Source organism: Leptonotus elevatus, chromosome 14, assembly GCF_054856555.1.
Source record: "Leptonotus elevatus isolate MCC_2025b chromosome 14, RoL_Lele_1.0, whole genome shotgun sequence".
Taxonomy (NCBI): Eukaryota; Metazoa; Chordata; class Actinopteri; order Syngnathiformes; family Syngnathidae; genus Leptonotus; species Leptonotus elevatus.
The window spans coordinates 2,490,533-2,515,015 of NC_141252.1; the positions used below are offsets into that span (position 1 = coordinate 2,490,533).

The following is a 24,483-nucleotide window of genomic DNA, read 5'->3' on the forward strand; positions in this document are numbered from 1 at the left end:
TATTTTTTTTTTCTGCCTCTCCAGATCATGATTCAGAGACGAAGCGAGTTCAAGACATGCTGTCTACAATCGACAAACCACAGGTTGGTGCGCACACCTTTTCCTCTTTCCGCACACATTCATCAATCAGCTCCTTGTCTGATGCTTTCATTGCCGGCACATGATCTTTTTTCCATGTTTCCATCCTGTCTCGGTGGCTAACATAAAAATCAGATGCTTATAGGCTGGGAAAAAGACTGCAAAGTTGGCTTTTTCCCCCCCCCGTGAGGTTGAGAAGGAGACCGAAGCAGTACTCAGATAGGCCACACGAGGGCAGTATCCGTTCATCCTTTTCCCTGACACTGGTCAGCAATCTTAGTAAAAATGTCTCCCCAGGGGGAAGAAAAACACTGGGAGCCACAAAACTTTTAATTTTTTTTACTTTATGTATTAAAAGAAAATATGGTGTTGCATTTTTTGCATGTATCAAAAAAAATTTAACTAAGGAAAAAAATAATAATAATTGGAATATTCCTCATATTGAAATTACATTTATTATTATAACAATTTGCCCAAAAATATCTTTACAATAGTCTTTTTATTTGACCATTTATGAGACACAAAAGGTCCTCCCGTAAGCCAATAGTTCTCAGACTGGATTCCGGTTCGAATTTCCCACCCTCTGTCTGCGGATGAGACGTCATGCACGCATTGTTTACGAATGATGTGTGCAGTTTAATTATTCGTCAACAGGTGGCAGTAGCGATTCGAAATGGAATTTTCTGTGCAGTAGCTTTAAACAATCACCTGCAGCCAACTGTGAAAATATAGAAAAGAGAAAAGGGGGGAAAAAATGTTGTCGGCCAATATGAGCTCTTTTAGAATCTGTAAAAATCGCCCGATTTTTTTGTTAGTTTGTTTGTTTTCTTCTTATGACAGCGTAAAAAAGATTCAAGATTTATGCTAGTTTTTAGCATGTCAATGGTGCCTTGTGTGTTAGCAAAAGGCAAACGGACTTTCGTGGGCCGGTTATTTGCTTAACTCATTCACTGCCATAAATTAATTAAAAAAAAAGATTATTAAAAATTAGGGGATTAACGTTTTTAATTGTAATTAATCGCATGACGTCACTAGTTAACTCACGAATAATCACAAATTGTATATCTGTTCTAAATGTACAATAAAAAAATTCTAGGTTTTCATACTTTTGTTAATAGAAATAGTTGAAATTAATTTTTGACGTCTATAGCCGTCAATGGCAGTGAATGAGTTTTAAACACACAACGCAAATTCTTCTTTGCTTTATTTAGTTTGACAGTCAATTTTAACTCGACTAGCGACTAGGGAACAAGTGAAGGATTCCAAACCCTTTTTGAACACGTTTGCACGTTTCTTCGCAGGTGTCCAATGTGCAGGCCCGAGCCGTGCGCCTCTCTTGGGCGCCCCCCGCAGGCCTGGCGAGCCGGCACAACAACGGCATGCCCGTGTCGTGCTCCTACGAGGTGTCACTCTCGGATAAAGGGCGAGACGGGAAATTTCGCATCATCTACAGGTAATTTCCAAGAGCAAACAAAATCATTTGGAGAGAAAAAAACATTTATCCATAATTGGCTCATTTATTATTTTGTGGGTGTTCCAAAGTGGCGAAGAACTGGAGTATCATCTCAAAGATCTAAGGCCAGCGACGGACTACCACGTACGGTACGTGCTCCCCTCGCATCTCTCAAACAAAAACTTTGTTCGCCGTTTTCCGAATTGACCTTTGTGACCTTTGCACGCGTTTGCCGACAGGGTGTGCGCCACGTACAACTCGCTGCGCGGCTCGTGCTCCGAGGCGTGCGAGTTCACCACGCACTGCAGCGTCAGCGTCCCCGACGTCCCGCTCGCCCCCAAGCTTTCCCACCGCACCAAAAGCACCCTCACTTTACAGTGGAAGGTAATCATAACCCAAATGTTTTGCGTTGGTCAAATTGAGCTCCGTTTTGTGAAAAGAAAATTGTCATTCCAATCTCAAAAGTTTGACGGTTTACTGCGGTTTTTAAAAAAAAAAAGCTGGCTGTGACCGGTAAAGGTGAGGTGATGAGCAGAGAGGGGAGGGGTGAGCATTTACACATGGAGGAGGAGGAGGGAGCAAGACGAAAAATACTGTGCAAACACGGATTCGTTTTTGCTCGGTTTATTAATAAACTGAGAGTTTTGGGGCAAACCCTATAAAAAAAAAATATATATATATTTTTTTTTACAAAATGTGACATCTTAATGGGAAAATGCATTTGTTTTAACAAGATTAGATTTTTTTTAGGGATAAATAACCATTTATTGTTGGTGTCGCAGAAAACTTCTTTTTTGTTTAATTATAATACTTATAATACTGCATGTTTTTTTAACTCTTTTAATTTAGCACGTGTTTTCACAAAATGTTGCACTCATATCGTAAAGACCATTTGTTTTAAGTAGTTTTGATGTTTTTACTCCCCAAAACATTTTAGTTTTAACAAAAATCTACTTTTGTATAAATTTGATAATTTTACTTTAAACTGAATTTGACACTTTTTTTCTACAAATGTTTTTTTGTCAAAAAAAATCCTTTAATAAATTTGATTTTTTTTTTGTGTAAACACAGTATGATGTTTTTGTTCAGAAAGGGCATTTATTTTTAACTAATGTTGACGTCTTCAATATAATAATACATTTATTTAATGAAAATATGCCAGTTTTTATTAAAAAACTCATTGAGCTAATTTTGTCATTTTCAGCAGACACATTTATTTAATAACATTTTTATTAAATTGTACTTGTACAGTTGGCAAGTTTGCCAGAAAACCTTTTGAACAAAAATTCTCTTTAGTAAATTTGACACTTTTAACAGTAAAATACATTTGTTTGATCAAATTTGACCTTTTTTAAAATGGAAAATGCATTCAATTTACCCAAATTGTTTTAGCAGAATCTTTCTGTTAACTAAACCTAATGTTTTTTTTGTATGGTGATTTAAACCAAAATCAATTTTGATTTGGATGTAATTGCATGCTTTCATCAAAAGAAAAAAAAAACAATTTTGCCATTTTATCGAAGCGATGAATTTGTCTTTATCGGAATCCGTTTTATTGTTTGTCCTCATTCAGCCGCCGGGCGACAACGGATCCAAAATCACAAACTACCTGCTGGAGTGGGATGAGGTGAGTTGAAAATCGCCATACGTTTTTTTCTTTTGCAAACGATTACCGTTAATTGAATTCTTTGCTTGTCTTTTTTGCCCGTCGGCCGTGCGCGCAGGGGAAGAAGAACAGCGTTTTCCGGGAATGTTACTTCGGGAGCCAGCGGCACTGTAAGCTGACGCGTCTGTTCCCCGCCTGCGCTTACACCTTCAGGGTGGCGGCGCACAACGACATCGGCACGAGGTAACCCACCAGCGATGCCGTTAGAAAGTTACTGAGTTATGTATTCATAGCGCTCCGCGGGAAGGTTTGATTTCAAGCCAATCTCATTTTTACCTGGTTTTGAACTCCTAATGTGTTTTCTGCGAACCACCTGTCAACGCAAGATAACAGGAAGAAGCCATCTCGCGTGTTGCGTTTTTGCCATATCGACACCCGTTACGCTTCCATTTTTTCTCTCCCGTGTGTCATTGTACGGAAGAACATCATAAGTCTGTGTGACTTAAGGTGAGCGCAGGAGGGGACGGGAAGGGCTTGGGACCGTATATGTAATTCCGCACACTTGATTAGGTAGAGCGCGCAAGCCTGCTTTTTATATTGAAAAATGAATTTTGTTCAACTGAAATGGGGAAAATGCATTTGTTCTTGCTTAATTTGACATTTTTAATTGAACATTGTACATTCGACAATTTCGTCGCAAAATTTGATTTCAGTAAACTATAATTAAGGGTTTGTTTTTTTAAACACCAAAATGTTTTTTTTTAAATCATAAATGCTTGTTTTTGACAAGAAAATGCATGTTTAGTACTTTTTTTTACTTACTCGATGTCGCATTTATTTATTTATTTGCTTATTTGCGGGTATCGGCAGCCTCCACGAGTACCCGGACCCAGTACTGACGGTACTCGCCCATCTATAGATATTATCCGCAAAATTTTGATCTTAAAAACGGAAAAAAATGTTGGTAAATTTTAAGTTTTCAATGGAAATGGTTTTATTTATTTTTTAATTAATTACTTTTTTTTTAACACAACAAATATTGACGTTTTAACAAAAATTAACATTGATATTGGGACTGTGCATTTATTTTGGACTAAATTTGATGTCATAACGGAATTACTGTTTTTATTAGTAAATTTGTTTCACCCAAAATAAATGTTTGGATGCATTTTAAAACGATATTGGACTTTTAATGGAACAATGCATTTGTTTTACAGTAAGTAATTTTTTTTAAAGTAAAGTCTTTATTATTTTTTCAAGTTTTGCCTCAACATTTTATTTAAAAAAAAAAAGTACTCATTTCATTTGATTTGCATGCTTTCATAGGAAAAACACTTTTTTTTTTAAATACAAAATTAGACATTTTTATGAGGAAAAGATGGATGGATAGATATACAGAGATAGATGAGATCGATAACTAGCCTTCTTCCACACTTCCTTTATTTGAACTCAAAATTTTCTTAGGTTTTGTTTTGTCTGCCCCAGAAGCTTATTTACTTAAAGACAAACAATAATAAGATAAATAGATAACCTCTAGTTCTTTTTTTCTTTTTCTTTTTTTCTCCATTTGTAGCGGCTTCAGCTCCGAGGCGGTATTCTACACCATGGGCACGCTGCCCGCCCTGCCGCTGGCGCCGCGTCTGGTGAGGGCCGGCGTGTCCTGGGTGACCCTGGAGTGGGGGCGACCCGAGGGCAGCTCCATCGAGGAGCAGCTCAAATACACCCTGGAGATCCAGGAGGACAACAGCGTGAGCGTCCCGTCGTCATTCAATGCGGCTACATGCTAAAACGGGGTTGCTAACGAGCGCTATTGAACCTCTGCCAGGGAGCGGACTTTCACCCGAAGTACACTGGAGAAAACTTGACCTGTACTGTACAAGGCCTGAAGAGGAGCACGCAGTATAAATTCAGGGTGAGTTGGCCGCAATGTCACGCGGAACTCGGCAAACGTGAAACGCCGTACAATAAAAAAAAAAAATCTAGGTTTTCATAAAAAAATTTAAACTAATAGAAATAGTTCAAATAAATGTTGGACGTTTATAGCCGTCAATGGCAGTGAATGAGTAAAAAAAAAAGAAAGAAAGAAAGTATTAGATTAAAGTTTTTAATCGTAATTAATCGCATCACTTCACTAGTTCACTCGCAATTAATCACAAATTTTATGTACCAAACTAAATGTACAATTAAAAAATTTAGATTTTCAACAAAAGTAACTAAATAGTTCAAATTAATTTTTGACGTTTATAGCCGTCAATGGCAGCTAATGAGTTCAATAAAAAAATTGACATTTATTGGCACTTAATCTGACATGTTTATTGAAAAAAAATATTACAGCTGATTGGACGTATTTTTAATCGATAAATGCTTTTGTTTTATTTGCTAGATATGACATTTTGATTGCAAAATGTATTCAATTTTAATTCAGTTTTAGCCTCCAGTTTTAAGTTAGTTAATTTCAACTAAATTTGGAATTTCAAGTAAAATGCGTTTATTTGAACAAAATTTTATGTTTTGAATGAGAAATGGTAGTCATTAAATAAAAATGTAATGTTTTTATTGTTAAAGCGAATTGTTTAACAGAAATATGTTTTGACACTAACTCAAATGCAGGCCCCGCCCCTATTAAAATTTTTCATTTTTTGCTATATTAAAATAAAGTGTAATCGTGCATCCACTACAGTAGGTGGCAGTGGCACTCTCATTGTCAGTGTGCAAAGAGTATTTGCACCTCTGCAGAGGTTTAGAATTTTTATCGTAAATATTTGTTTAAACTCAAATGTAATAATTTAATGGAATTTTTCATGTGGATGTTTTTATTCTAAAAGTGTATTGTTTTACCAAACTGTGACATTTTTAACTAAAAAAATGATTAATTTTTATCCTGGAAATGCTTTCATTTAACCTAAATTTTACGTTTATATCTTAAAGATGTATTTTTTTATAGCAGATGTAATGTTTCTTAATCAGAATAAAAAATAATAATAAAAAATCTGAAGCTGTATACACTCTCGTGACCACCATTTTGTGGCGAGATAATTGACTGCAATTTCACAAGTTTCTAGCTTAAATGGACCGGAGTGTGTAAGTGTACGTACTGTGTATGTTGTTATGCAATCATATGTAATGACAGCTCCCATATTTCCCCACATACCCAAAAGCACCATTTTACTGCATTGTACAAAGAATTTCCCATTACATTCACGTTATTCACCCCAGCCTCCATCACCTGACATGTAACCTTTATGCTCCCCCTCCCCCCCTTCCTCCCCTCCCCCCCTTCTGTCTTCTCCTCCCATCGGACGCAGCTGATCGCGTCAAACATGGAGGGCAAGAGCAGTCCCAGCGAGGTCCTGGTGTGCACCACCAATCCTGACAAGCCAGGACCGCCGTCCACGCCGTGCGTCGTGGCGTCCACGCCCTACGCACTCACACTTTCATGGGGTGAGGCCTTCTTCGTTTAGGGTTAGATGAGTCAAAAGGCCCAAAAAAAAAAAAATTAAATAACTTAAGCTGTGAGCAGCTAAAAAGGGGCCTTGCAGCCCTGGCCACGTTTGGGGTACTGTAACTAGTTACCAAAAGTGCAACAAACAAACCAAAACAATAATGCAATAATAATAATAATACAATATATTATTATACATCATTAATAATTTCATATTTAATAATATAATATTATACATACAATTTCATGAATAAAAAAAGATATTATATATGCACTATATTATATATATATTATACATGAAATTAACATAATTAATAATATATTATTTTTGATCATGGAAGCGGTCATTTTCAGAATTAAGGTTTTGCGAATTTATTGAAGATAATGAAAAAAATACACATTTAAGTTTTAGCCAATCAAAAATTGACAGTATATCAAATAAATAATTCAAAACATTTAAAGGAAATATATAATTTTCAAAATATTAACACCTCTCTGATAATAATAATAAAATATTAATAATACCATTTTGTTACATAAACACTTCTCTTTGTTGGTGCTTTTGGCGAAATGTGCCGGTGTCCCTAATGTCGTGTCCAGCATGTGTGCATCTGACTTCATCTTAATCCCAGCAAATGTTAATGGCACGCGCGTCAATTCAAATGAGAAGCATCTTGTTGTCGAATTGCTCGGGGCCAGATTAAATTGCCCTTCTGTCGTTTGTCTTCCTATTTTTCGATCTGCCAGATCCCCCCCAGGACAACGGCGGCTCCGAAGCGCTCACGTATTTGTTGGAGATTAGCGAGGGATGCTCGGAAGGTACGAATGTGCTTTTATTTATTGATTTATTTTTGTCTGATAATGGTTGCAAATGGAAGTAAAAGGCTGCAATTGAGGCTGCACTCACTCAGTCCTACGTTTCTCTTCAACGGCGATATGTCTTTGTTGAAGATGTACCTCAAAGTCATTCACTACCATTGACGGCGGTAGACGTCAAATGTCTATTTTTACTGGGCTGGCTTGGGATGGTACCTAGCCCCGGTACTAAACTGCTTATTTTGATGTGTGGGTTATAGGGGTGAAACGAGACATATGGACGCTCAATAGTTCAAATGAATTTTTGACGTCTATAGCCGTCAATGGCAGTGAATCATTCATTTTCCACTGAAAACCAAATGTTTTTAATTTTTATATTTAGAACAGATATAAAATTTGTGATTAATTGTGAGTTAACTAGTGAAGTCATGTGATTAATTATGATTCAACCTTTAATTGCCTGACGCCCCGAATTTTTGATCTTTTTTTTATTTTTATGAATTATTGGCAGTGAATGAGTTAATCATTGCAATGACAACAATCTTAAACTGAGCTTACACCAAACTTGCATAGCAGTGCATATAAGGAAAAAAACAACAGAAAATAAATCATTGTCAACAGTCTAGGCTCGTTTCAACTATTTGCACTTTTGGATAAATTGTTCACTAATTAGATATTGAATATCGCATCTTGTCGTCTTCACATCGCTGACATGCTTCCCAAAAACATTTTGGTTCACGTGCACTCAAACAATTTGCTAATAACGGACGATTTGAATTTCTTTCGGATAATCTTTTCAAAAATATTAGCTGCGACGGCACCTCCTATCAATCTGGGTTTTTTTTTTTTTACGTTCAAAAACATCATGTAGAAGGACCGACGGAATCATGGATGTTCTTTTGTCATGAAGCAAAGTTCGCCACACCTTGTGGAATCGCGTTGCCGCTGGAGTCACCGTGTCGAGTGCGCTTCAGGTTGCGCGCGTTAACGACATCGTTCCCTCCTGGGCGTAGAATTTGATTGAAAATGTTGTGGGAAAAAGACAGCCTCCATAAAAAAAGACACACTGACCGGGATCGATGCGGGGATCAAGAATTCGTGGAATTGGTCCTGGTTGGAAAAACAGGTTGACGGCGGCCCGCTGTCCGAGTTCATTTTTAAACACAAAGAAATGGAATGGAAAGGTTGGCTTTCGCTCAAACAGCATTGCGAGGGAAGAAGGCGTGTAGAGAGGAAAAAACTGAGAAAGCCAAACTGCCAAATGTCTGGTGAGTCAGCGTATTTTGTGGAATTGAGGGTAAATTGACTTTTTGTTTGCTTTCATAATGACTTGTTTTTTTTTATGCTGTTTTATGTTAGTTTCAAATTTCGGTTATTTCTCCAAAACTGTTCAATAGATTTTCAATGTATGCTTTATTATGAATCTTGAGGATCTTTTAAGCTGCATTTAATGTTTGTATGTATTTGATTATATATCGAGCAAGACAAAAGGAGCTCATTGTACTTTCCGGTGTTTTCGTTGGACGCTATTGCACAAATCTTAATATAAGAATAAAGATGCTGCAGTTATGTAATTATGTGTGTGCGCTTGCAGCCAACCAATGGGAGGTGGCATACAGCGGGCCGGCGACAGAGTGCGTGTGCGAACGCCTGGCACCGGGCAGCATATACCGCCTGCGAGTCTGCAGCATCACCACCGGGGGGCACAGTCAGGTACTCTATTACTTCTATGATTGTTGATTATTGGTAATCATTCCCTGCAATTCACCAGGGAAATTATTTCCTGCTAGTGGTGGGAAAATTAAGTTTCATGAACCAACTGCATCGTGCTCTTTTTTTCAAATTGGTGACACTTCCGCTGCATCTTTACCAAAAGCACCATCTAGAGGAGTAAAAAAATATCGCAAGTGGTTCATGAAGCTTCATTTTCCTATCATTGTGAGTAATAAGCGGTTCATCCAAATGGATGATTCCAGTCATTGAAAAAACAACCACACAGTATTTTCAAATATTTATTATTTTAAAATGTTGCTATTAACTCATTCTTTCCCAGCCATTTTCACTGAAGCAACGCCCTTCGCTCCCGGCTGTTTTACTGGATTTTGACAGATTTGGCAAGGCTCACAGAATATTGTGTTCTTTTGCTATAAAAATATGGAACCTACCAAAAGAAAGATTAGAGTCTCGTCTAACTGTTTCCGTTTTGCAGCAATGAGCATTAGAATATAACTAAATTTCATCATTATTCACAAATCTGTTTAAAACTGGGGTAAACGTTTTTTTTTTCAACATAGCCCTGGTTGATCTCTTATACTCTGCTGCCACTACCATTGCTTAAACCATTCTCTTCCGTTCATAGGCTGCATAAAAGCCTTCTGTATGCTCAAGCATAAAAACAAACAAACATATAAATACGTCTTTGGGAGCGTGGTCATTTTTAAAATAGAACGCATTTCTACGTTTTTGGGAGCAAATGACTTAAATATATATTTTTTTATAATTATTTTTGTATTTAAAAAAACCTGCTAACTTTTGGTGCCAACCTACTTCACACTCGGTTGTTTATTTCTCCTCAAGTGCACTGTTGGCGAAGCGGTGCGCACGTCAAGCGTTCCGCCCGGGCCCTGCCAGCCACCGAGGATTGTGGGTAAAGCCAAGCACAAGGAGCTGCAGTTAGAATGGGGTGAGTACACAAATACACACAAAGTGTTTAGCCGGTTGATTATTTGTGATTTATTGCTGCGAGTCGGCTTAATCACTCTCTGGCTGCCCGATGCGTTTTCCCGGCCCGCCCTAATGGACCCACGCCAAAGCGCGCCTGGCGCTTAATCGAGACTTCATTTAAAAAATCAAGCAGCGTCCGGCTCGCTCGGGTCGGGGGGCCCCCCGCTGGATTTTGGCAGGCGCAGTTTTCCCAGAATGCGCCGCCAACGCTCAGGAAAATATCCTTTTAGCCTTTTTTTAATACGACACCCCGAGTGAGAGCAGATTGCCGCAATCAACCGTCTGCAGGTGAAGGTGACCTACGGTGACCGCTTTTCACTCGCTTGGTGTGTGAATTTGCGTAGTAGCGGGTCGGGTCGTTCGTGGCATCTTAGTTTGGCAATAGGAAAGCTGGAGGAATGTCTGGGGGGTGGGGGGGCTAAAGGGGGCAGTGCATATTGATATTGAAATATTTTCAAATATTTAAACCAAATCCATAATATTTTGTGTAATTTTATGTACTTATAATAATTTTTTGAAATTTTAAATGATGCCCAATAGTTTTGAAAATTTAGCGGCACAAACAAAATAAATATTCTCTTTTTCACCATATTGTTGACATATTTTTTTTAGATCTTTCTAAATTTAAAATATATATATTTTTTCATGTTATTGCACAGAGTCCCCCGCCGCCGAAGGCGCGAGCGAGGCGTACATATTTAGCCTGGAGATGAGCGACGGAGACGCCCAACCGGCTGAAGTGTTCCACGGACCGGAGCTGCAATGCACCGTGGGTAGTTTGCTGCCCGGCGCCACCTACAGTTTCCGGCTGAGGGCTGCCAATGAGGCTGGGGTGAGAAAATGAACTCTGAAAAAAAATGACAAAAGCCCGATTATTTAGGATTTTTTTTAGACTGATATGATTAATCATTTATATATTTATTTATAATTATTTAAAAACAAAATGTCCTGCCTATTAATCGGTTTCCCCCCGTTTTGTTTTTTTTTTGTTTGTTTAGTTTGGCGAGTACTCTGAGCCAACGGTGGTCACGACTGCAGCAGGTCCTCCGGGCCAGTGCGGGGCGCCGCTCATCACTCTGACCAGCAACACTTGCGTGTCGCTCAACTGGGAGGTGAGAAACTTGTATGCAAATGAGACATTTATTTTGGTGGTGTAAACAGAAGGCTGCCAAGAAGTGGTCAGGTTGCCGTGGAAACGGCGCTCAGGAGAGCGTTTTTGACGAGGACCTCATGAACGGTCGTTAATGTTGTTTACGCTGTCGGTGACTCAATCGCAGCAATCAAGCTTGCTCATCGCTTTAATGGCGGCAATCCATCTTACATCACATCGGGTTTCTGTCTATTTATGGGTGCAGCCAAATCATTGTTTGTGTGTGCGTGTGAGTTGGTATTTTTGAACTAAAACATAATAATAAGCAATGAATGTTTTGAATTCTTCTTTAAAAAAAAAGTTTATATTTATTAGAATATAGATCATAAAAATATTCTCATTTATGAACTGTTTTATAATGTAATATTTTATCAAATGTAAGAAAGTAAGTAAGGGAGTGCATGAGCTCAATGTGTGTGTTCGTCAGAGTCCCGAGGGTTCGGGCAGCGACATATCGGAGTACCTTCTGGAGTGGGGCCGGGAAGACGAGCCCATGGAGCTGATCTACTGCGGCTCGGCCACACAGTGCGAAGTGTCGGACCTCACGCCCGCCACCAGCTACTGCTGCAGGTTACAGGTGAGGCGGCGAAGTTTTCCAGTTTTTCATTGTTTCATTTTGTTTTGACTGTTTTTAGAGTAGGTTTGAATTTATTTATTTTTTGTTAGAAAATGTTTTTAGTTTTTATTGTTTTATTTGTTGTAATATTTTTTGAAAATGTTTTTAGTTTTTATTGTATTTTTTTTTAATTAGTTTTTTTTGTTTTTATTGGTTGTAGTATGTTTTATTCATTTTTTGAAAATGTGTTTTTATTTTAGTTTTTATTAGTTGTAGTATTATTATTTTTTTAATATGAGGTTTTATTTATTATTAGTTATTACTTGTAGTATTTTTTTGAAAATTAGTTTTTAGTTTTTATTGGATGTAGTATTTTTGCGGGGGGTTATTTTTTATTAGTTTATTATTATTATTATTATTTTATTATAGTATTGTTATTTTTTTAATGTGAGGTTTTAGTTTTTATTAGTTGTAACTTGTAGTATTTTAAAATATTTTTTGAAAATATGTTTTTATTTATTTTTATTAATTTTTTGAAAGTTGAGTTTTTAGCCTTTATTGGTTGTAGTATTTTTTCTTTTCTTTTTTGGAGTTTTGTGTGTGTGTTTATTAATTTTTTTTGTATTATTATTATTATTATTATTATTATTATTATTTTATTGTAGTAGTAGTATTTTTTTATATGAGGTTTTAGTTTTTATTAGTTATAACTTGTAGTATTTTTTTAATATTTTTTGAAAATGTTTTTTTTATTTTGTATTCATTTTCTGAAAATGAGTTGTTAGCTTTTATTAGTTGCAGTATTATTTTTAGTATTAGTCGAGTGCAAGTTTTAGACCAGAAGTATTGTGTGATAAACGACAAATAAATCAACGTCACAGTCCAAAAAAATCAAAATCAAATTTTATCATAATGGTAAATAGCACATTATCCACACCAGTGTTTTATTGCCAAGCCTTACAAACTGACCTCCGCCGGCACGCTAACGAAGCCGCGTAAACCTAGGGAACGTTTTTCCTTTTTAGTTTAAAATACCTTACTTTAACCTTCATGTTCCCTCGCCGTACACTTGCCAACGGTTCTGGCCGCCCCGCTAGCTAGCGCTAAGCTAGCCCGTAAGGGTTCGTCTCGCCGGTCCAAGTTTGCTAACTCTCTTTATGCTAGGACTGCATCAGACATGTAGCTAGGAACTCTAAGGAAGGAAGCTATGAAAGAAACTAGTTTGCTAGGATTCAAAGAAGGGAAGGAAGGAAGAAGGTACGAAGGATGGAAGACGGAAGAACAGACAGTAGAAGGAAGGAGCCATAGGTAGTTAAAAGTTTGAAGTATTGGAGGACCAGCCAAGACGCTTCATGTTCGAGTTTAGTCACTTGAATTTTGCCCCCTCTTTACTCTCAGGCTGTCAATCAGGCAGGGGCGGGGCCTCACAGCGAGCAGGTCAGTTTCCAGACACCGGCGACCATTCCCGACGCCGTCTCCTCGCTCAGCCTCCTGGACCTGCCGTCCTCCTCGGAGACGGGCCACTCGCGCTCCACTTGTCTCTTCCTCAAGTGGGAGGAGCCAAACAGCAACGGGGCGGAAATCTCGTCGTACGTCATCTCTCTGGAGGAGCGGACCATCACGGTGGAGCCGGCGACCAGTCACCTCGTCAGCGGTCTGCAGCCAGACAGCGAGTACAGGTATGCGGCCGAGTTTGCTTATTTCTATTGTGCAAAATGACCGCTTTTGCAAGTCAATGGTTGAAGGAGCCGTAATTATGAACGGTAGATTGCGTGGCTTGCATGACCAGACATGCTGTGGACTTTTTTGACCTTGTGGATTATTTCTAGTGGTTATTTCCATTATTCAAGTTTGCACTAGAAAGAAATGATCGCATTACAGTAGTTATCCGACAGGTTGACATTATGCCCATGTTGCGACCAAGCATACCATCGACTTTTTTTTACTTTGCTTTATTTCCAGTCATTTTATTTATTTATTTCTAATGTGCAACATGGCGGTTATTAGGTAAGACTGGTTTAAGGACTGTTAATTATACAATGGATTTGTTATTGATTGATTGATTTTTTTACTTTGCACATTATTTATTGTCGTCCTGTTCATTTTAAATGTGCAAGGTGGCGGCTATCATGAATAGCAAGTAACAAAAATATTACATTAAGTCATTTCAATGTTTTTTTTATTTTGCCAATGCATGACCAAGCATACCATGTGGTTTTTTTTGTGTGTGTGTGTGGTTTTTTTTTATACTTTGTGGATCCTTTCTAGTCGTTTTGATGATTTCTATTGTGCAGCTGGTTTAAGGACAGTTAATTATATTGTCTGCCCTGCATGGCTTAAGGCATGCCATGGACATTTTTGGTTTTGTTTATAAATTATTCCTCATCATTCTGTTTTTCTAATGTGTAAGGTGGCCGTGATCAGGAATTAAAAATGGATAAATCTGTCAAGAATGAAAAAATAATAATAATTTTTATTGAATCGGGTAAAAATGTTTAAAGTCCATCCTTTGAATCAAAAACAGGACATTTTAAATTGACTGCAGACAACGCACAATGAAAAATTAATTATAATTCAGTTACTCTATATTTAAATGATGAATCCATTATCAAAATAGTTGTCACATTAAATTGATGATCGATTAGTTAACAATGAATCAATGCATTGTTGCAAATAGACGATATTTGACAGGTGGACGTGCCTCATCCAGCATGCCGTGGAATTTTTGGGGGACTTTATAGATGATGATTTCTTTATTAAATTGAATGAAATCGAAAATGTTGAAATTATTTTGAAAAGAAAAAGAAAAAAAATTCAAGCCTGGCCGAGTTTTTGTTTTGTTTTTTCCAATAGAAAATCATTTTCAGCCTTTGAGGGGGGATAAAAACCCCTGCAGTAAAAACCCCAACTACTCACCAGCTGAATCACAAAGTGCTGTTGTTATCATCTGTAAATTCTTCTGTTATTACCTGTACCAGATTGCGTTTGCGTGTGCCGTGTTTTCATTCTCGGCTTGTTTTTGTTCCCATGTCACTGTGCTCTCTTGCGTAATGGCCGACACTTGAAGCACAACACCGTGCGTGTGCTTGTGCGTGTGTGTGTGTCCTTTGCGTGGCACGGTAGGTAGTTGTTGTTTTTTGCAGCGATTGGGTATTTAAAAGTGCCTTAATATTCACACCGGTTTGTTTGTTTGTGATGCCAGTTGGTGTTTAGAAAAGTGGTAGTGTTTGGTAGGAATCGGGAATATGGTTGACAAAATGAGACTTTGGGCTCACAATTTGGCAGGCTCAAATGACCTCTGCCACACAAATCAATTTTGTTTAGTCCCGCAGACACACACGTAAAATAATTACTCAAATACCGTATATTATTAACTCATTCACTGCCATTGACGGCTATAGACGTCAAAAATTAATTTGAACTATTTCTATTTGTTTCCACTTTTGTTTCCACTTTTGTTAACAAGAGTGTGAAAACCTTGATTTTTTTAATTTTACATTTAGAAAAGATATAAAATTTGTGATTAATCGTGAGTTAACTAGTGAATTCTTGCGATTAATTACAATTTAAAAAATATAATCGCCTGACGCCTCTAATTTTTAATGATCTTTTCTTTTCTTTTTTTAAATCTCGTCGGGCGATTAAAATTTTCAATTGTAATTAATCACATGACTTCAATAATTAACTCATGATTAATCACACATTTTTTGTGTGTTCTAAATGTACAATAAAAAAACAAAAATTCAGGTTTTCATAATCTTTTTAACAAAAGTGGAAAAAGTGTCAAATTAATAGAAATAGTTCAAATAAATTTTTGACGGCTATTGCCGTCAATGGCAGTGAATGAGTTAATGTATCTGTTCTTAATTCATCCATCTGTCCATTTTTTTTTCTGCCTTCGCTAATTTATAAAATCAAATACATATTTAAATCAAATTAAATCAATTATGTAAATATTTTTAAATAAATCTAACATTTTAATAAATTTTGAATTCAATTTTAATACAGTTTTGAGGGGGCAGAATTATAGAACTAATTGATTGGTTGCCAGCTCATGACCTGTATGATCGTTTTCAATTAATGTTGGTAAACATTAATAAACAGTGATCATTTAATGATGCATGTTGGCTCACTATTTGGCAAGCTTAAGTTACCACATTTGGTGTCATAAATGCATGGCTAAGATAGATAAATGCTTTAATAGCAACCACAATGTACTAATTTGAAAAAACTAGAAATGAGTAAATGATGAGAATTTTTTTTTTAATGAACAATTGCAAAATAATGGCAGGTTCAATCAAACAGCCATCATTTATTTATTTAAAAAAATAGTAAACATTTGTTTAAAATGTTGTAATATATCACTGGAGGAGTGATTTGTACAAATTGCTGACCAATCAAAAGTGTTGCGCTAAAGTTAATAATTGAACAAAGATGACGTTAAAAGTCATGAATATTCAACGCCACCGATCATTTTAAATGCAAACCTCCTGCATGTATATGAAAGACGCTAATAATCATAATATGTTGGTGTCGGTGCCTCTCGTGGCCAGATGCACTTGTTGTGGCCAGGCCGTGTGAACTTCAATCAAAGGTCAGCCATGTTGGCCTTCAAATGCCACGTGCGCGCCTGACACAAGATGTCTGACCCCCACGCTAATTGCAATTTTCCTTTCTTTGCTAGTCATAACGGCAAATAAAAAAAAACAATAAAAAACTAATCACAACAAAATCACAAAAAAAAAGGAACAAAATAGATATTTGACTGACTTTATTCTTCAGTATTTAACTTAACAGAGAAAGTGGAAGAAAAAAAAAATATATATTTTTTTTACGTGGGGGGAATAAATTGTAATATGTTCAAATCTAAGAGACAACCAAAAATAATAACCAAAAATCGGCCCAAAAAAGGGATTCCATGAGTGACACATGTTTTTCATACCCCCTGTGGCGTTTAGCGTTCAGATCCAAGCGGTGAACGCCATCGGCTGCGGCCCGTCCAGCCCGCCGCTGCTGGTGAGGACGCGGCCGCTGCCCCCGGCCCCGCCCCCTCTGGAGTGCACCGCCGCCGGGCCGCAGAGCCTCAAGCTGAAATGGGGCGAGAACGCCAGCAACCTTCGCTCCGCCCTGCTGGCCGACGATGTTTACTACACGTTGCAGATGGAGGACAAAAACCACAGGTGGGTTCAACGCACGCACGCCCGTGACTCTTTGTTACACGCTAAGCGGTGAACTAACTCGGCTGCCATTGACGGATGTAGATGTCAAAGATCCATTTTATGATCGGAATTATGCTCTGCATTTCAATCCAATTAAATCAAACTTCATTTAAAAAGCACATTTCATATATAAAATGCAATTCAAAGTATTGTGAAATGTAAACATTTGAAATACAACAGAACTAAATCACCGCAAACATACACACACACCTGAACACCTACGTTAATAAAGTCACAAAGAGGCACAGAGAAACCATGTGAGGAAAAACACCTTAGCACTGAGACATTGAGAACAATTGCAGACTACTAGTCTTAATTCTACTATACGCAAAATATAAACATTTAAAATTATTTGAAAGAAGAAAAAAAACATTTGGGGAAATTTGATTTTCATATTTTTAACCCAGTATATTGCTTTGATAAAGATGACAGTAATATAGAAATAAAAAGAGGAAACTAAATGACTGAATTAAAAATATATATATTCCGAAGTGCTTATTTTTATAAAAAGATTTTCACTTTAATTAGAGCAGTGATTCAGAATTAAATGACAGACTGATTTATATGCACCACATTTACCTAAATTCATTAATAAAAATATGTGAATAATGTGTATAATTATTTTTTTTTTAAATCTGATTTTAACCCAGATTTTTTTTATGTAAAACTAACTGTATGTATTATATATACTTTTAGATATATTATTCCTAAAATTCAAACAAAGTTAAGACCACATTGACCTTATTTTTTTCCTTTTAATTTTATTACGTTTAATTTAAATATTATTTTATTACTGGCTATGTATGTACAGTATATAAAATTGAAAATTAATACAAAATTAATGAATTGCGTGTACTTAAATGTAACTAAAAATGTATAAATTACAAAATGCATCTTCTAAAGTTGCTCAAATTAAATCCTTTGCTTACTGGTCACGTCAACATCACATGTGTTGCATAATAAGAAAGGTCCGCTTTGATTGACAGAAAGGCATTTAACAATATTTCTTATTGTAATTAATAGCATGTTTTTCTTTCTACATATACCTTTTTATAATTCCTTTATTTAGGTCTCATGAGAATGTGCAGTCGTACCTAATAAAGTGACCCAAGGGCCGGGTAATCACTTTTGCCTCCTCCACCTGCTGCGAGTCAATCGCACAAACGTCAATACTACACGGAAGGCATACTCGGAGCATGAGCAGCTCATTAGAGGCCTTGTGTGCGTGCGCGCGCGCGCGTTTTAACCAGATGTACCACAGAGGAGTCACGTTGAGACCCTGCGAGGGGAGGAGGGGATGAACATGGCCGCAGATGAGCTCTTTTCTATTAACGCGCTTCTTAAAAGGTGCTCGGGGCAGATGTATAACGAGCCCGGTCGATGGCTCACGGTTCGAGCGGCGGGGGGAGGCGCTCGGCGTCGTACCCCAGTTAGCCGATGGATAGCAATCCGGCAAAAGCATGCAGCGGTATATGTGATTATGCTCATTTCTGCTGTGTAAGATAGTAGGAACAGTAATGGCTTCTTTCAAGGGAACAAAAGACACCTAACAATAACAACCCAACGGGGTGAAAAGCTGAAAATAACACAATACATAATACATGAAATAAACTGTAAAAATACCAAATCATGTGAAATACATAAGCTGTTTAAAAAAAATAATTTTGTAAGCTAAGTTTGACCTATAAAAGCTTCCCCTTAATTCATAAATATTACTGAATATTTTACCATATTGTGTTTTAATATGAAAACCTACATATGTATCCATCTGCGTCGTTTGTACTAGCTTTTTTGTAGCTTTGTAACCGCTAATGCTAAGCTCGCTAATGCTGCGCTTGTAGCTTTGTCCTCACTCATGCTAAGTCCGCTAATGCCACACGAGTAGCTTCATCCTCGCTAATGCTACGCTTGCTAATGCTTCGCCAGTAGCTTTGTCCTCGCTGATGCTACGCTCCCTAATGCTAAGCTAGTTTGTCCAAGCTCAGAATGTGTGAGAGGCGTCCACATTTACAAAGTCCCTTTTGTTTGTTGCGTGATAGGCCGACAACTATTATGCTAATTTATATTGTCTAAGATAGTAGGAACAGTAATGGCTTCTTTCAAGGGTTCCAAAAGACACCTAACAATAACAACCCATTATACATAATACATGAAATACCAAATTATGTGAAATACATAAGCTGTTTAAAAAAAAAAATTGTAAGCTAAGTTTGACCTATAAAAGCTTCCCCTTAATTAATAAATATTACTGAATATTTTACTATATTATATTTCAATATGAGAACCTATATGTGTATCCATCTGCGTCGTGTGTGCACGAGCTTCTTGTAGCTTTGTCCTCGCTAATGCTAAGCTGGCTAATGCTTCGTCCTCGCTAATGCCAATTTCGCTAAAGCGACACTAGTCGGTTCATCCTCGCTAATGCTACGAAAATAGTTTTGGCCTTGCTAATGCTACGCTCCCTAATGCTAAGCTAGTTTGCCTATGCTAAGAATGTGTGAGAGGCGTCCACGTTTGCAAAATCCCTTTCGTTTGTTGCATGATAGGCCAACAAATATATGTTAAAGCAGCCAATTATGCCGTTGCTAGGGTGGTGTCACACACACGCACCCTTGCACACGTCTAATTCTCACGTAAAGGGACACGGGAGATCCCATTTAAACGTTCCTCTGTCAATGGGAAAATTATGAATACAAATTAATTTACACTGGCCATTCCGCTACTTAATTCGAGTCATCACCGATTTGTGCACAAACCTATTAAATATCTACGTAGGCTATAAATATTCATACATACATGTATATTGTGTATACGTCCCTCTGCTCGGTTTGCCTTTCTGTCAAATGTTATTTTGTGATTTTCATCATGAGATAATTGACCTTGGCAATCTCATCCTTCAAGGGAGCCCCAAAACAGCGGGTCGGTGAAAATTTATACAAACATATGGAAAAGCCCAATGCAAATAGCGCAAATGTAATTTTCGGCTTTTGGCCGCCTCATTTTATAAGCTTCTATCCAATTGCCAACTCGCCATCTCATGCATTTTTATTCCTCTAATCGCATCTCAAGCAAATCTACTTCACCGCGAGATCCAATACAAGAGCTGTGTGTCAAAAAAATTGCAATCATTTCGATTGTCAGGCAGGTAGTACTTTTTCAGGACAAATCGTGGCCTCTATTGAAATAGAAATGCTGAAAGTGTCATTTACTTGAAAAATATATTGCATCCTTTTCTAAAGAAGTGTTTAAATGTTGATTGTTTATTAACTCATTCACTGCCATTGACGGCTATAGACGTCAAAAAATAATTTGATATGAAATTTGTGATTAATCGCGAGTTAACTAGTGAAGTCATGAGATGAATTACAATTAAAAACTTTAATCGCCTGACCCCCCAAATTTTTTATATTTTCTTTCCTTTTTTTTTTTTTAATTCATTCACTGCCGTTGATGGCTATAGACGTCAAAAATTAACTTTAACTATTTCTATTAGTTTAACTTTTTTCTTCTTCACTTTTGTTAACAAGAGTATGAAAACCTAGAAGAAAATTGTTGTACATTTAGAACAGATATAAAATTTGTGATTAATCGTGAGTTAACTATTGACGTCATGCGATTAATTACAATTACAAATTTTAATCGCCTGACACCCCTAATTTTTATAATCTTTTCTTTAAAAATAAAATAAAAGATTATTTAAAAAATGTCTAGGTTTCCATACTCTTGTTAACAAAAGTGGGGAAAAAGTTAAACTAATAGAAATAGTTCAAATTAATTTTTGACGTCTATAGCCGTCAAAGGCAGTGAATGAGTTAAAAAAATATATATATTTCCGATTACAATTAGATCATAAGATCATTACAATATTGTTGTTGTGCCTAATAAAGTGTCCCGTGAGGGAATTTGGCTTTTTATTTCTATATATAAGAGCACAACATGTTCTGTCCTCCCTTCGCTTCAACTCTTTCCTTCAAAATCCAGACACTTGATTTTTCTCATTTCCTTTGCGCCCCATGGCAACGTGACCCAGACTAAAAGCCTTGTGAGATCAACAAAAAAAAGATTGTTGCAGGTTGAACCCAATACTATAGATTAGCGTTTCGAACTGAAACGAGAACATCATGCTGCCATCCTCCTTTTGCCCTCTCGTCGGTGTTATTGTAAGTTAAGTCAGATCAAGGCCTCATTAAATGCCTGCCCCCTGATCGAGTTAAGTGCTAATGAAGCCACGTTCGGTGGCTTGATGATGATGGATTGCTAGCAGATGACGATGAGGGGCTGTAAATTGGTGGCTCATTTATAACACCTGACTTTGCACAAGGGTGTGGCATTAATTATCACACCATACATTTCATCAGGAATGTGTCCAAAAGAATCTATTTGGGGAAATGTATGAAGTGAAAAATAGACACCACACCTCAATAAAGTTCAGTGTTGATAATTTGTTATATAATATAAGTATTGTGAATTTGTGTCATTGTACTATACTTGTGCATTTCATGCCGCACCGGACCACTTAACTCAGGGATCCCAAAAAATAAGCGCCTTACCTCAAATAAATGCCATAGGGAAAATACTGGGGTATTTTTTTGTGTAAAAAAAATACAATTAAAAGAAGAATTTTTGTTATTGTAATAAATTACATTTTAACTGTTTGTTTTTTTTAGATTTAAAGAGCATGTGTAACTAAAATGCAACAATTGCCCCCCCCCCCCCCCCCCCCCCCCCCCACACGCCTGCTGTTGCCAGGTTCATGACCATCTACAGGGGCCCCAGTCACACCTACAAGGTCCAGCGGCTGACCGAGTCCAGCAGCTACACCTTCAGAATACAGGCCACCAGCGACGCCGGCGAGGGCCCCTTCTCGGACAGCCACACCTTCTGCACCACCAAGTCGGTGCCCCCTGCCCTCAAAGGTAACAAATTACGCCGGAACAATTTTAAAAAATCAGATTTCCCCCCATTTAACTCAGTCGCTCCCAGCCATTTTCACTGAAGCAACCCCCTTCGCTCCTGGCTGTTTTACTGGATTGTGACAGATTTTGCAAGGCCCACAAAATATTGTGTTTTATTGCTATAAAAACATGGAACCTACCAAAAGAAAGATTAGAGTATCTTCTTTCATCAGGAAAAAGTATATTTCTGTTTCCGTTTTGCAGCAATTAGCATTAGAATATTGCGAAGTTTCATTATTATTCACAAGTCTGTTTAAAACAGTGGGGGAAAGAGCTTTTTTCAACATGGCCCTAGTTGATCGCTTATACTCTGCTGCCACCTGCTGGCCGTTTTTGTAATAATTACCATTTCTTAATGCATTCTCTTCAGTTCAGAGACTGCATCAAAGCCTTCTGTATGCTCTAGCATTAAAAAAAAAAAACATTTAAAAAATGTATAAACACGTCTTTGGGAGCATGGTAATATTTAAAATAGAACGTATTTGAACGTTTTTGGGAGCAAATTAGTTAATATTACAATTGGAATTCTACGTTTACTCTATACATATATTTTTTAACAAATAAATACAATCATTTATTGTGATTACAAACTTTCTACTACAAAGCAATATCAATTTGAATTGGATTAACTCATTTACTGCCATTGACGGCTATAGACGTCAAAAATTCATTTGAACTATTTCTTTTTTTTTTCTATTAGTTTAACATTTTTCCCCACTTTTGTTAACAAGAGTATGAAAACCTAGAAGTTTTTTTTATTGTATTAGAACAGATATAAAAATGTGTGATTAATCGCGAGTTAACTCGTGAAGTCATGCAATTAATTACGATGGAGCTCCTAATTTTTAATAATCTTTTCTTAAAAAAATATATATATTAAAATATAATAATAATTTTTGTTAGTTTTTTTGTTTTAAAAAATATTAACAATTAGGAGCATCAGGCAATTAAAATTTGTAATTGTAATTAATCGCATGACTTAACTAATTAACTCAGGATTAATCACAAATGTTATATCTGTTCTAAATGTAAAAAAAAAAAAAAATCTAGGTTGTCATACTCTTGTTAACAAAAATGTTAAACTAATAGAAATAGTTCAAATGGATTTTTTTAAAAGTCTATCGCTGTCAATGGCAGTGAATGAGCTAATTGTTGAGTCGTACCCACCACCACTGCCACCCGCTCCCCTCTTCCCCGCATCCGTACACATGAGATTGCTCATGATTTTTCTGCCGATCACGTGACAGCTCCCAAGGTGCAGCAGCTGGAGGGGAACGTGTGCGAAATCACGTGGGAGACCATCGCACCCATGAGAGGGGACCCCGTCAGTTATGTGCTGCAGGTGCTAGTGGGCCGCGAGTCCGAATACAAGCAGGTACACACAACTGATTCTGGATGTTATTTTTCTACTGAAAACGACACCTGGCTTTTAATGTGGTTTTTTTTTGGACAGGAAATCTTTGATTCTAGAGGTTGGTCTTAACGATACATAATTACGTACGCGCACGTTTGCGTTCAAATGAGGAAGAGGATTGGTTCATTCGCATTCTTGGCGAGCATGTGGTTTTCTAATGTCCTCGGGGAGAAGCAAAAAAAAAAAATAATGAAGTGTGTATCGATGGACAACACGCAGAGAAAATGAAAGTAATTTTATGATCGATCGACGCAGTTGCGGCCGCTCTGGAGTCGTGAATACGTGAGTGAGAGCGATAATGTTTACTTTGTTCCTTTGTGTATATTCTAGTGCTGTTGGAAAGAATGTGTTAAGGCAAATTCCTTTTAATGGCATTGGTTTTTTGTTGTTCTAAGACAAAAGATAATTCCAATTCAAACACACACCCCCCCTTCCCCCCAAAAAAAATCCACCAAAAACGAGGCCATGCTGAAATACTACTTGTTTTGTTCTCATTTGAAATTGCCCCATCTCAAACAATTGCCCCAGCTAGTGGATGATAGTGGAATTACACCCACTATAAATGAATGTTAACCCAAAATCGAGCAAAATAGTGGGACCACTAACCCATGATGGATGAAGTATATTTATTTTAATTATTATTATTATTTTTGATTTATGCAACTTCCCCTTTAACTCATTTACTGCCAATGACGGCTACAAACGTCAACATTTTATTTTAACTATTTCTATTAGTTTAACAACAAGAATATGAAAACTTATACGTTTTTTTTATTGTACATTTAGAACAGATATGAAATTTGTGATTAATCGCGAGTTAACTAGTGAAGTCATGAGATGAATTACAATTAAAAACTTTAATCGCCTGACGCCCCAAATTTTTTATATTTTCTTTCCTTTTTTTTTTTTAATTCATTCACTGCCGTTGACGGCTATAGACGTCAAAAATTAACTTGAACTATTTCTATTAGTTTTACATTTTGTTTCCGCTTTTGTTAACAAGAGTATGAAAACCTAGAATTATTTTTTTGTACATTTAGAGCAGATATACATTTTGTGATTAATCGTGA

At 37.0% G+C, this 24,483-nt stretch overlaps 1 protein-coding gene across 1 annotated transcript in view; it reads left to right on the forward strand.

Annotated features, from left to right (window-relative positions):
• The window catches only part of fndc3ba (fibronectin type III domain containing 3Ba), a 91,207-nt gene that overhangs the window by 59,900 nt on the left and 6,824 nt on the right, over positions 1-24,483 (forward strand). Inside the window, exons 8-26 of the mRNA XM_086095048.1 lie at positions 25-83; positions 1,380-1,531; positions 1,621-1,680; positions 1,771-1,915; positions 3,105-3,158; positions 3,256-3,380; positions 4,711-4,885; positions 4,963-5,049; positions 6,443-6,578; positions 7,327-7,398; positions 8,990-9,108; positions 9,973-10,078; positions 10,779-10,951; positions 11,118-11,231; positions 11,697-11,846; positions 13,224-13,504; positions 16,784-17,005; positions 21,794-21,960; positions 23,247-23,374. Of these exons, the coding sequence (XP_085951174.1) occupies positions 25-83; positions 1,380-1,531; positions 1,621-1,680; positions 1,771-1,915; positions 3,105-3,158; positions 3,256-3,380; positions 4,711-4,885; positions 4,963-5,049; positions 6,443-6,578; positions 7,327-7,398; positions 8,990-9,108; positions 9,973-10,078; positions 10,779-10,951; positions 11,118-11,231; positions 11,697-11,846; positions 13,224-13,504; positions 16,784-17,005; positions 21,794-21,960; positions 23,247-23,374 (2,525 nt within the window). The remainder of the gene's footprint in view (positions 1-24; positions 84-1,379; positions 1,532-1,620; positions 1,681-1,770; positions 1,916-3,104; positions 3,159-3,255; positions 3,381-4,710; positions 4,886-4,962; positions 5,050-6,442; positions 6,579-7,326; positions 7,399-8,989; positions 9,109-9,972; positions 10,079-10,778; positions 10,952-11,117; positions 11,232-11,696; positions 11,847-13,223; positions 13,505-16,783; positions 17,006-21,793; positions 21,961-23,246; positions 23,375-24,483) is intronic.